General features: G+C 41.7%; 1 protein-coding gene across 2 annotated transcripts; it reads right to left on the bottom strand.

Annotated features, from left to right (window-relative positions):
- Positions 1-480: 480 nt before the first annotated feature.
- On the bottom strand, positions 481-13,583 carry SUV39H2 (SUV39H2 histone lysine methyltransferase). Of its 2 annotated transcripts, XM_050936949.1 has the most exons (6): positions 13,508-13,583; positions 11,927-12,072; positions 10,098-10,769; positions 7,623-7,769; positions 2,217-2,346; positions 481-699 (listed from the first exon to the last, which is right to left on the bottom strand). In XM_050936949.1, the coding sequence occupies exons 1-6, from the start codon at positions 13,524-13,526 to the stop codon at positions 593-595; spliced, it is 1,221 nt and encodes a 406-aa protein (XP_050792906.1). In that variant the 5' UTR covers positions 13,527-13,583; the 3' UTR covers positions 481-592. The 2 variants fall into 2 exon arrangements, with proteins under 2 accessions (XP_050792906.1, XP_050792907.1); XM_050936950.1 differs by lacking the exon at positions 11,927-12,072.
- Positions 13,584-13,895: the final 312 nt, after the last annotated feature.

The raw sequence follows: 13,895 nt of genomic DNA, 5'->3' as shown, positions 1-13,895 counted from the left end.
CCATGGATACTTAAAAAAACAAACAAACAACAAAACACCTATTTCTTAAGTGTACTCTATGAAGTGTAGCTATGCAGAATTTAAATGGCAGTAGATCCCAATTGAGGACCAGGGCCCCAAATTTTACTGCTACTGCTTGAAACCTTTTAAGAAAAATGATAGTCAGCTGTGATTTCTAGTACATCAATGGTATTGGATTTCCATTTCATAGACCACAAGATGTGGAACACCCTCATATTGAAATCAGCTCTTCACAGGATTGGAATCATAAACACATACTTGCATGTTAATGTGACATCAAAGTTGAATATTCACCTCCATCAGCTCCTAATCCACAGTGTGCAAATAATTCTAGTTTTTAATCCACATAGCCAGTTTTCATATTTAACAGCAGCTGGAATATCAGATCTGTTTCTTTGGCTAATGACATTTTCAAATACAAATTTAAATGTTTTGTTTTCATTATATTGATTCACTCATATGTAAAAATACTTCAGTTCATAAGAATAAGTGAACTAGAACAGCAGTCTTAAAATACATTTAAAAAACCCCAAAACGAAATAATTTATGTGCAACTTTGGCTATTGAGAATTCAGTTGAGATACCCTCTGCAACACACAGCTCCACACTTGCACACAGTTCTGATCCTCTTTCTCGTTGGGCTGACAGCATCAGAGTCTGAAGTCACATCTAGAGAACCTGAACACATACGAATATACAGAAACAGAATTGATGGTTGTTGGAAATGGATATTATTTGTTAGGCATTGCTTTTGTGCTTGGAACTGTGCAAAAAAGAAAAAGGTAGTCTCTGCCCTCCAAAAAAAGCTTACAATTCAAGACCCCAATTCAATAAAGACCTATGCACATACTTAGCTTCACACATGTGAGTAAGTCCCACTGAATTGAATGGGATTACTTGTGTGTGCGTAAAGTTAAGCATTAATATAAGTCTGAAGAATTGTTATCCACAATTATTATTTACTAGTAGCTGAAAGCTCATGCTGTTGCATGGGTGAAATTCATGAAGTCTAAATGGCTGAGAATTTAAAAGCTGAACAGTAACAGACCAAAATCCCAGTGATGATTGAACCTGGTAACATTCTAAATAAAGAATTCTCAGTCATGCTTGTCCCTGTTTTCATTGCTTCCCACTAACCCCACAGACATTTTAGGTTTCAAAGTGACAATCCTGGAATCTTATTGTACAGATTATTGTGGATCAGCTCTGAGCTTGTCAAGGATGAGGACCCCATTATGCTAGGTGCTATATAAACACAGATTAAGGTGGCGGTCTCTGCTCAAAGAGCTTGAAATCTAAAGTACAAAAAGACAGACAACAGGTGGATCTAGACAGACAGACAAGGAAGCAAGAGGAAGTCCTGACCAATATTCTCTCATTACAATAGACAATGGTCTCAGTATATCAAATGCCTAACTAGGGTCCTACCAAATTCATGGCCGTGAAAAACACATCACAGACTGTGAAATCTGGTCTCCCCCAATGAAACCTGGTCTTTTGTGTACTTTTATCCTATACTATACAGATTTCACGGGGAAGACTAGCATTTTTCAAACTGGGGGTCCTGACCCAAAAGGGTGTAGTGGTGGAGGGGGAGTTGCAAGTTTATTGTAGGGGAGGAATTGCAGTATTGCCATCCTTACCCCTAGCGCTGCCTTCAAAGCTGGGTGGCCAGAGAGCAGCGGCTGCTGGCCAGGTGCCCAGCTCTGAAGGCAGCAGCACAGAAGTAAGGGTGGCAATACCACACTATGCCATCCTTACTTCTGCGTTGCTGCTGGCAGCAGCTCTGCCTTCAGAGCTGGGCTCCCAGCCAGCAGCCACCACTCTCCAGACACCCAGCTCTCCCTATATATAAACCAACCTTTTTTTTGGTTTGGATTAAAAAAATAGTCCCATTCAGGGCTCTAATCCACTTCACTTAATATACTAGTATATGCATAGGGGTGCTGTGCATTATTCTTTAAACCTTCCTGCACAGATTATTGACTGGATTAAGTGGGAGCTGCTTCCAGCCCTCTTAGCTGGAAGGAGGTGTTGACATAACAAAATGGGAAAAATGGAGAAGAGAGTGGTCTCTCCAAAAAGAGGAAGTTAAACACTTTGATTTCAACAAACTCATGCTGAAAATCGATCAGGCTGCAACAAAACTAGCTAGTACCATCTATCCTGTACACAAAGATTTACACTCTACATACCTTTCATCTGATAATCAAAGGTGAGCTCTTCTCCAGCCTTGATGGTTCTTGTAGAAAAGAGTGCTATCCGAGGAAGACGTAGATCAAGGTTATCAATGAAAACATTGAAGACCTGAAGATTTGGATCACACTGCAAAGCAAAGTTATAGTTTTATAATTCAGATGTACATTTGCTATTAAAACAGAACCGTAGACACAGTGTAGGAAATGGCAATTAAAACATATTACGTGCTATTAGTGAGAAGAAAGTGACACTATAACAATTTAGGGGCTGAGTTTCCTCTTAGTTTCAGTGGAGTTACTTGTAATTCTGTTGACTTACAATGGCAAAAATCACATCTGTTGAAACATCACTATTAAATGAAAGCAGGGCCCTGTTAAGCAACAGTATTGACACCATGGCTATGTGGGTATAGTACACAGACATGGTGAGTGAGAATCTCTTTTGCTGAGCCAACTTCTATTTGCGGAGAGAGACAAGCTTTTGAGCTATACAGAGCTCTTCTTCAGGTATAGTACACTAAAACTGTAACAACCTATTTAAAAAAAAAAGTTACAGCTTGAAAGTGATTGCAACTGAGTAGGGTGGAGTGGATGAATCAAAACAATTTCAAAAAAGACAATTTAAAGTACGTTCAGCCTTAAGAATTACTAAAGGATGAAAAAGTGGGAGAGTGACCTTTTCAAGCCACACCTACTAACTGTACTTAAATTAGACCTCAACTTTGCTCCCAAGGGCAGAAATATTATCCTGGTGCAGTGGGTGGGAGTTCTGTTTTCCAGTTCATACCTGTTTGGCCTCTGCAGTTATCTAACAGCCCATGAAAAAAGCCAGAGCATTAATGAGGGAAGTGTGCTGCTAACTATAGATACAATTTTCAAAAGTAAAATGGGACTTACTCCTAAGTCAGCTAGGCGTTTCTAATATTCTAATACTTAGTCACATATTTTCAAAAACATGTGTGCCTGAAGTCAGCCTCCAAAATTCATATTTAGACATCTAAATACAGCAACCTGATTTTCAAAAGTGCAGAGCATCCAGCAACATCCGTCTGGGCAAAAATCACGCTGGGTAAAAAAGCAACTAGAGCTTCCCCTGAGATAGTGCTTGGGGTGTGCTACAGACCGCCGGGATCGGATTGGGATATGGATAGAGACCTCTTTAATGTCTTTAATGAAGTAAACACAAAGGGGAAATGTGTGATTATGGGGGACTTCAACTTCCCGGATATAGACTGGAGGACGAGTACTTGCACGAATAATAGGGGTCAGATTTTTCTGGATGTGATAGCGGATGGATTTCTTCATCAAGTAGTTGAAGCACCTACAAGAGGGGATGCCATTTTAGACTTGGTGTTGATGAGCAGTGAGGACCTCGTAGAAAAAATGGTGGTAGGGGACAACCTTGGTTCGAGTGATCATGAGCTGATTCAGTTCAAACTAGATGGGAGGATAAACAAATGTAGATCTGCGATTAGGGTTTTTGACTTCTCCAGGGCTAATTTTAAAGAGTTAAGGAAATTAGTTAGGGAAGTGGACTGGATGGAGGAATTAGTGGATTTAAATGTGGAGGAGGCCTGGAATTACTTTAAGTCACAGCTGCAGAGACTGTCGGAAGCCTGCATCCCGAGAAAGGGGAAAAGAACCATGGGCAGGAGTTGTAGGCCAAACTGGATGAGCAAGCAACTCAGAGAGGGGATTAGACAAAAGCAGAAAGCTTACAGGGAGTGGAAGGAAGGCAGGATCAGTAAAGAAAGCTACCTTGCTGAGGTCAGAACATGTAGGGATAAAGTGAGAAAGGCTAAAAGCCACATTGAACTGGAACTTGCAAAGGGAATCAAAACCAATAGTAAAAGGTTCTACAGCCACATAAATAAGAAGAAAACAAAGAAAGAAGAAGTGGGGCCGCTATACACTGAGGATGGAATGGAGGTTAAGGATAACCTAGGCATGGCCCAACATCTAAACAAGTACTTTGCCTCGGTTTTTAATAAGACTAGTGAGGAACCTTGCGATGATGGAGGGATGATAAACGGGAATGTGGATATGGAAGTGGATATTACTGCAACTGAGGTAGAGGCCGTACTTGAACAGCTCGATGGGACAAAGTCGGAGGGCCCGGACAATCTCCACCCGAGGATATTAAAGGAACTGGCGCGTGAAATTGCGAGCCCGTTAGCGAGAATTTTTAAGCAATCGATAAACTCGGGGGTTGTGCCGTATGACTGGAGGATTGCTAATGTAGTTCCTATTTTTAAGAAAGGGAATAAGAGCGATCCGGGTAATTATAGGCCTGTTAGCTTGACGTCTGTAGTATGTAAGGTCTTCGAAAAAATTTTAAGGGAGAAAGTAGTTAAGGACATAGAGGTCAATGGGAATTGTGACGAATTGCAACACGGATTTACTAAAGGTAGATCGTGCCAAACCAATCTGATCTCCTTCTTTGAGAAGGTGACGGATTACTTAGATAAAGGAAATGCGGTAGATATAATTTACCTAGATTTCAGTAAGGCGTTCGACACGGTTCCGCACACGGAGCTGTTAGTTAAATTGGAAAAGCTGGGAGTGAATATGAAAGTTGTAAGGTGGATAAGGAACTGGTTAAAAGGGAGACTCCAGAGGGTCGTATTGAAAGGTGAACTGTCGGACTGGAAGGAGGTCACCAGTGGAGTCCCTCAAGGATCGGTTTTGGGACCGATCTTATTTAACCTTTTTATTACTGACCTTGGCACAAAGAGCGGGAATGTGCTACTAAAGTTTGCGGATGACACGAAGCTGGGGGGTATTGCTAACACGGAGAAGGACAGGGATACTATTCAGGAAGATCTGAACCACCTTGTAAACTGGAGTAATAGAAATAGGATGAAATACAATAGTGAAAAGTGCAAGGTCATGCATTTAGGAATTAATAATAAGTATTTTGGATATACGTTGGGGGCGCATCAGTTGGAAGCGACGGAGGAAGAGAAGGACCTTGGGGTACTGGTTGATAGCAGGATGACTATGAGTCGCCAATGTGATACGGCTGTTAAAAAAGCAAATGCGATTTTGGGATGCATCAGGCGGGGTATTTCCTGCAAGGATAAGGATGTGTTAGTACCGTTGTATACGGCGTTGGTGAGACCCCATCTGGAATACTGTGTGCAGTTCTGGTGTCCCATGTTCAAGAAGGATGAATTCAAATTGGAACAGGTTCAGAGACGGGCTACGAGGATGATCCGAGGAATGGAAAAACTGCCTTATGAAAGGAGACTCAAAGAGCTTGGCTTGTTTAGCCTGGCCAAAAGAAGGCTGAGGGGGGATATGCTCGCCCTATATAAATATATCAAGGGGGTTAACGTTAGGGAGGGAGAGGAATTATTTAAGTTTAGTACTAATGTAGCCACGAGGACGAATGGGTATAAACTGGATATTAGGAAGTTTAGACTTGAAATTAGACGAAGGTTTCTGACCATTAGGGGAGTGAAGTTCTGGAATAGCCTTCCGAGGGAAGTAGTAGGGGCAAAAGACTTTCCTGGCTTTAAGACAAAGCTTGATAAGTATATGGAGGGGATGTTATGATAGGATCGTTAATTTGGGCAATTGATCTTGAATTACCACCAGACAGGTCTGCTCAATGGTCTGCGGGGAGATGTTGCATGCGATGGGTACTGAGTTGCTGCGGAGAATTCCTTCTTGGGTGCTAGCTGGTGACTCTTGCCCACATGCTCAGGGTTTAGCTGATCGCCATATTTGGGGTCGGGAAGGAATTTTCCTCCAGGGCGGATTGGCAGGTGCCCTGGAGGTTTTTCGCCTTCCCCTGCAGCGTGGGGCACGGGTCGCTTGCTGGTGGTGTCTCTGCAGCTTGAGGTCTTCAAACCATTTTTGAGGATTTCAATAACTCGGTCCTGGGATAGGGGTTGTTATAAAATTGGATGGGTGGGGTTCTGTGGCCTGCCTTGTGCAGGAGGTCAGACTAGATGATCAGATTGGTCCCTTCTGACCTATGAGTCTATCTAGAAACACATCCCTTCCTCCTCCCCAACTCACCTTCACAAAAGTAGGTGTAGGATCAACAATTCATGCACACAATAAAAAGGAAACAGATGAACTGCTGTAGTTAGTTACTTCAAATCAAAAATAGTAATATCTTAAACTAAAAAATTGTGTAATAGGAGGGCCTGGGTTCAAGTAAGTCTTCTGTGTTAGGCCCTTTCAGTTTAAGTAAAACTATTTAAAAAAAACAAATTTCAAGTTTCCAGTGAGTTTACAAATGGTGCTGAGGAAAGGAGGAAAACTGCAGGGGAGAGACATGCTATAGAAAAGGCACGAAAATTCCTTCTCTCCATTACTTACAACTGAAACAAAAGTACATTCTGATGCTCTCCTCCTCTTCCTGTATTTCACAGAGGTTGATAGTTCATATAATATCAATCAGCAGCCAAGGGTTAAATTATGCTGTTATTTCCTATACTGTTGGTATTCAATTATCTGAAGAGAAAAAATTGTTCTGGGTGTCTGGAAACAAGTATTGAATACACTGGAAATAGATTCTGATCCCAACTCTGCTATCTGATCTACTTAGGCAAACCCTTATCCTTAGGCTGAGTTCCAATGCGGTCAGTGGATCTCTACTTGAGCTCAGAGGTCCATCCACATAAATCAGATTGCAGGATCAGGACCACAGATCATGTTATTTTACATTTTAACGAAAATTTAGAAACTGTGGACACCTTTCTCTTAGGTAATTCTGAACATGAAAGAGTAAGGAACAATGAAAACTCTCCTTTTAGTTTTACTTCAACAGGTAAAATAAAATTGCTATTTAAAGTGATGTCTTGTGGAGTGATCCTGTTTATAAAAAAACTTGCACTCCCAATGTTTGTGAAAACTAAAGAATAATTATGTCTTAAACCTAAGCTACTTTATATTCTTTCACATTTAATTTTGCACCAGATAAGGTATGTATCAGTATTTCTTCCATCCTATTTAACTGATCATTTGTTATGTTGGATGCTGCAAGAAAGGCATCTTTCCAGACATACAAGAAGAAATCATTAATAAAAAAATAGGATTGTGGGGCATGTGGGAATATTTGAGGCTCCTTTCACTTTCGTGCACTCTGTCCATTTTAAGATCCCTCACATTTGCTGTTTGATAACATTTATTATTTTAATTTAGACTTTTAAAACATCATGAGACAAAGTGACTTCAATTTTTCCTCAAAAGATTTCAAGTTTATGTGACTGTGCTGCCATAAAAGCATTAATCCACTCTCAAGACATTCTCTTTGGAGAGGGAGAAAGAGGTGAGTATGAAACAAGTAATTTCACTAAAGTTATGTGTTTGATATCAAGATATTTACAAAAGGAGAAGGCATTCTTGGGGCAAACAGGACAGTTCTCCAACACAAAAAAAAGCCCTTACGCTGTGATTCACAAAATGAGACACATTTCCATATCGAGCTGCATCCACTGTATATTCATCCGAGTCATAGTCCAGGTCAAACAAGTATGTATTTCCTTGGTTGTCGTACAGTTGACCTCGTCTCTCTGCTTCCTCATTTGTGATCACCTAAAAAAAGAAACCTGCATCATATTATTAACTGTTACTGAACTGAAACAAAACCACAAAGAAGTTCGAAAAAACTTTTACATGTTCTTGAACAGAAGTAGGGAGACTTGCCTTTAAAGGAAGTAAGAAGGTTGCTGTGTATCTGTAAGGAATAAGGAACATTTAAACATAACTATTTAAATTGACTACTGATTGTTTCTGAAGTCACTAATGCCCTATTAATAGATAGTGATGGTATTTTCTCCTCAAACAACATAATATTGGACAGTTTCCCTGGATATGTATTTACAGATAAAGTTATGTTCCTATTGTGTTCTATACAATGTAGAATAAAATCTTGAATATAAAAAGACCTGCTCTATAATAATTAGGCTACTAGTTATTTATCTTTGCCTCCAACTTCTCTGAACTCCTCTATAAGTAATCCTCATATCTACATTTTAGATAAACTTTAAATCACAGGCTCCCTAAAGGAGGATGTGGTCATTAGACAACTACAGCCTATCCTATCTACAGTGCCAGTTTATATTTACTACATAAAACCTCCATATTATTTTTCCAGCAGACCTGTACAGAATTGTTCACTTCAAGCAGAACCACAAAAGGTTCAGGGCAGGTGGAACCAGCCATGCCCCACCCCCATACACTTCCCTCAGCATATGAGAGAATCAGTATATCAGGTTACACTTGTAACTTCAGCTACTCTCAAAACTTTCCTCTTCTCCCCACTCCCTGCTGAGTTACTCTGTATGGCGCTAATTCTGTAATATAATTTACCTATGCAGACCGTAATGCCCACGTAAAGTCCCACTGATTTCAATGTGACTCTTTTTTTGCAAATGGATTGCTTTGCAGGACTGGGCTAATAGCTATATCTACACTACAGACTTTTGCCAGCACAACTATGTTGGTCAAAGGTGTGAAGAGTTGTGATCCTTGACTGACAGCCATGCTGGCAGAAGCCCCTAGCGTAGACAAAATTATACAAGCAAAACTGCACTTTTACTGGTATAGCTTATCATTAGTCAGGGATGGCCAGCACACATTAACACAATGGAGACATGCAGAAACTGCCAGAAAGAGGGCTCCTGCTTGAGGCTGCAGACTATGCAAGTTTATCTCCAGTCTTCTACTTTAAATATATACTTTACTGGCAGAGTTAGCAAAACAAAATCTTTTTTCTGGTAATAACAAAGAAAAATAGTGACCATTACAACAATCCCTCAAGATAGCCCTGAAATAGGAAACCTGGATTTGGGAGATTTCCACTCAGTTTTGCACTCTGAACAACAAAGTATAATCACATACAGCCAGAGGAGGGGGTAGGAGGAAAGAGGCAAGGGAAGGACACACAAACAACTAATCACCACCTTCACTTAAAGTCCTGCCTCTTTCCACAACCTCTCTCCCCCACCCCCAAAAAAGTTTCCTCATTAACATCACACAGGAGTAATTCTATTTTAATAAACTGATCTCCTGTACATTCTAAGTGAGTTTTTAGGAAGGATCTGAATGGGAATTGGATAGTTTGAGGAAGGTAAACACAGAAACAGCACACGGAAGAAGATAATAGAAACTGTTGTGCAAGGGGACAAATACAATACTGATGCTGGCATCAGTGGTGGACCACAGATTACGGGGGAGAGATGTAAGCAGAAACTGGATCATGCAGGAGCCTTGAAAGCAAGAACAAGTTTAACTTGATACATCACTGGCTCCCAGTCGCAGTGTGTGACTCAAGGGCCATGTCTAGACTAGAAAAACACAGTTTTAAGACGTTAGATAACTTTGCACCTAGTGCAGACAGGGCAAGTCATTTTAACAACATGTTAACTGATATTGACCAATACGTTTTAAGGCACAACCTATTTTCCAAGTTTAGATATGGTGAAATACAAGGGTTGACATATCAGCATGACAAGTGATAAAAATAATTTTTGCAGTAATTTGGCCTGGGATGAGATCAGTATTAAGAAAGCCTTAGAAGAGAAGGCCATAGTAGTCAAGATGGGAGATGATCAGGATACTGACAAGAGACAAGACCTGGTTCTAAAAGTTAGGATATAAAAAAAATCTCTTTTGCACTTCAGCCTCTTTGCATTACTTTGTTGCATAAAACACCCTGGGTCATACAATATAAAGGTAATTTGACTTTAAAATGAGATGTCTTCAGTGTACTTCATTAACACCAAGCACATATTTATCTGTTATGTAACAATCAAAAAGTGTTGAAAAAAGAAATTTTTTTATTTAAAAAAAAAAAAGTGTTCTACTAACATTTAAATCATTTATTATTCCAAATAATTCATCTCTGAGATAAATACATACCTCTCCAACATACTCCATCACAAATCTCTTTGTTTTAATTTTCTGGAGGGTTTTTACTCCCCAGCCACGTCCGTTGTTAGTTCTGAAGATGCAAAGAGAATACGGTGTGCCTTTCTGTACTATCCTGTTAGGGCATTCAGGACCACATCTACAGTATGAGTTGCATTCATAGATAGGCAAGCCTGGTTGGATTTTTAACTGCTTTTGTTTATTGTAAGCCAAGAAAAATCCAGCCTCTTCTGGACAACACTTCTCAGCAGGGCAATCAGAGCATTCACAGCCGGTTGTAATTCCATTCATTACATTTATTCCTGGAGCAGGTTTATATTCATTAATGTAGTAAAAGTCTAAAGGAGGGCCCTCAAGATCCACAGTGTTTTCTACAAGAATCATTCCTTTATGGTTCTTTTTCCGGTTGAGTTCTTCCTTCCATCTCTGTAGAGCTATTCTTTGTTTAGCCTTCTTTACTATGTACTGTGCTACTACAGGGTTCAAAGCTTTAATATGGTTTTTCAATATTACTGCTTTGCCTCGTTTCAGCTGAGATAAATATTCATTCTTATCACTATGGAAGTACTGAAGGAGCAATGGGCATTTAAGATTTTTCAAAGGTACCCAGGTATTTGAGGATTCTGGCCATCCTTTCCATTTCACAAGGAAGTACTCTGTGCCCTTGAAATAGAGAAATAGATACAGATTTAGCAAGAACATTTCCAACAACAGTTAATCAAAAATACCTTGAAAATAAAGTGTGGTTGTTCAATGATACAACTGCTTTGGTATCACATCCATATTAAATAAAATTAAACAGAGGAGTGATTGTCATTAAGGAGGTGGCAAAAATGCATAAACTGAGAGGCGGTCAGACTAACATCCTTAACACCCTCCTTATGATTGAGGCATAAGCACCACATAGTTAAATTCAGTCATCTGGTCCTAACAGGAGAATCAAGCACTTCAAATGCAAGGTAACTGGGTATGTACTTTGTGCACCACTTGAAAGGACACGGATAACTGTACAGCTGGATAGAATGATCCAAAACAAATTATACCAGCGTGGGTTAGTTTGTTAGCACAGCCACAGTTAAGGTCATATATACTAACTTTTATAAAGAAAGAGAATAAAGTAACACCCTACACAGAACAAAAAGAAAATCTAAACTTACCAAAAAACCTCTAACAGTACTACTGGTAATAGTTACATGAGTCATCCGAGAGGATGAATAGTCAAAACACTTATTAATACTATATTTACTACTAAGAAGAGTATGTTTTGTAAAATTAATTATTTCAAAGGGAGGTTTCTTTTCAAAGGGAATAGCGCAATAAGGCCAAATCCCTTAAACCAGACACACACTGGTCAGCTTCTGCACACACATGGCACATAACTGGGGTCTGGCAATGGATCCAGTTGTAGCATGTGGCCTTAACTGTTCATGGAACAGACTGCAGTAGTATAGAGGAAGAAGTGTTCTTTTAACTGCAAACAAGGAAGAAGAGAAGCATCATAATAATACATACTGCACTGTTATTTAAGCACAGTAAGATTTGCTTTAGCACTGTTATACAAGGATCAGACATTTTGTGCTCTATTATTAACATTTCCATTATTTCAGCAGAATCTTCCTTCCTTAGAGAGTCAGAACTAAAGAACATTTTTTTTAGGCTTCAACATTCTGAAATATTTTCTTCAATGTCAGCAGTAGCTTAACAAGAGCCCTCTGCTAGCCTAGCACTTTAAACCTTAAGGAAAAACACTGCCTCTCACTTCCAAATTTCAAACTGAAATATCGATCAAATTGTTCTGTAAGACTAGATATTTATCTTACCTCTTCTACCTTGTAGTCACATAAATATTCCACCTCATAACTCTTTAGATTCCTGTTGGTGATTCCAAGGGATTTACATGTGAGATTTTCCTTCCTACATAATTCCTGGATGGTCTCAAGTGAAGCTAGACAAGGCACATACCAAGCTACAATAAGAAAATAGGATTCTTTACTAATTTAATGTCTCAGCTGAGTTGAAAAAAATTAAGCACTTGATTTTTAGTCTGCTCCCAAGCCCCCAGATTATAATTTGTAAGAATTGTCCACAACATGTTTATAGAAATATAAATGTAGCACAGGCAGACAGAACCAATGCTACTCCAGTTAAGTATAAAGCAAGCCTCTAATAGTTCTCAGCCTGAACCTCAGCTCTGTGTATGATACTATGTGCATTCATGTAATGGTTAAAAAAACAAAAACAACAAAAAAAAACCCTACCCAGGACATACTAGTTCTTCATAGGAAAAGATTCTCAGGATAGTTACCAGGTTTGAAACAAAACAAAACAAAAATAGTTACCTTGACCTTAAGGTACCCTAGCAGAAGTTCATGCTTTTGACTGCAGTTAGTTATGTAGAAACCCTTCACTCTCTTTTACAAGACTGCTAAGTATCTGCAGTTAGTCAAGTAGAATTAACACTCTTGTACTTGCTATGCAACCATGACGACTGGGAGGAGACAGAGGCAAATCCTCTTCCAGAAACATCTCTGATTTCTTGTCAATTGGGCAAAATTTAGGAGGGTTACAATTTACAGACAACGTAACTGTTGCAAAGATGTTAGGGTGCCCACCATGGAACAATAATTGCAACAGTTCAGAACTCTATTAGGAGGGATCGTCCAAAGTTTATAGCAAGTCAAAGTCTGGAGCCCAAAGCAACAGCTTTTTTCCCTGTTTTAGTAAGAGTATTTGACAGCAGCAGAATTCCTTCCTCTGCCTTAGCAGGGGACTGTTCATTTGTGTCACAACCAGAACTGCAATTAGCATATCACTGTTGGAAAGGAGAGGAGTGGGAGAGGCACTGGAGGTTACCCAGTTTGGGGGAGGTCTTGACTATTTCTAACTTCATGCGGCGACCTCTCCCGCCAAAAGCCTCCCGCAGGCAAAGGGCAGTGATACCACCCCCAGCTATCCCTAGCACCGGACAGTGCCCCTCCCCCCGGCACCGTACACTGTCCCCCCACCCTCCCAGAGGCCCCGCACACTGCCCCCCCCCGAGACTGCACGCCGCCGTCACTCAGGCCCCACACACTGTCCCCCCCGCCCAATCACTGCACATCGCCGCCCCCAGGGCACCCCCGACTTTCCCCCCACCCCACACAGTCTCCCACCCAACACCGCACGCTGCCACCCCCCGTCCTCCAGGCACCCCCTCAGAATGTCCCCCCTCCCCGGCACTGCACGCCGCCGCCAACGAGCACCCCTCAGTGCCCCCCCACCCGCTGGTTCCCCAGCCAGCGGGGCCCTGCCTTAGGTCTCAGGGTGTGCAGGCCACACGGACCCCGAGGGGCGCTGGGGGGGAGCGCCTCACCCCCATCCCCGCTGACCCAGGAAGCGGGTGTCCCCAGCCGGCCCCTCACCTCCTCGCCTGCCCGCCATCTTGCAGGGGGCTGCATTCAAACCCTGCGGAACTTGGGCTGCCGGGGAGGGCGCCAGCGGCAGGCTCCGCCCACGCCGGGATGGCCCCGCCCTTCCGCGAGTCCCCAACGCTCCACCGCCCGCCCGCCCGGCTCCGCGCGTGGGCAGAGAACCCCGGGGGGCTCGCGACCCTCCCTCGCCCAGGTTGCCCGTCGCGGCGGGAGACCCCCACACATCCGCGCGCGCTGCAAGCCGCTCCCACGCGCGGGCACCCACGCACCCTTCCGCGCTAAGCTGAGGGAGAAGCCCCGCCACACGCGGACTGGAGTCTCGTGCCCGCCCCTCGAGCTAACCGAGACTAGCGCTGAAATGTGCTTTGAGCCATTAGGA

The sequence above is a fragment of the Gopherus flavomarginatus genome, chromosome 1 (assembly GCF_025201925.1).
Source record: "Gopherus flavomarginatus isolate rGopFla2 chromosome 1, rGopFla2.mat.asm, whole genome shotgun sequence".
Classification (NCBI taxonomy): domain Eukaryota; kingdom Metazoa; phylum Chordata; order Testudines; family Testudinidae; genus Gopherus; species Gopherus flavomarginatus.
The sequence above is the reverse complement of the archived record's forward strand: the minus strand, read 5'-3'. Positions and strand labels throughout refer to the sequence as shown.

Excerpts from the sequence above, each read along its gene's own strand:
- SUV39H2 (XM_050936949.1), bottom strand. Across the intron at positions 7,770-10,097 it reads TGATGGAGTATGTTGGAGAG|GTGATCACAAATGAGGAAGC; the intron begins GTATGTATTTAT and ends TTCTTTTTTTAG. Across the intron at positions 700-2,216 it reads CTTTGATTATCAGATGAAAG|GTTCTCTAGATGTGACTTCA; the intron begins GTATGTAGAGTG and ends GTATGTGTTCAG.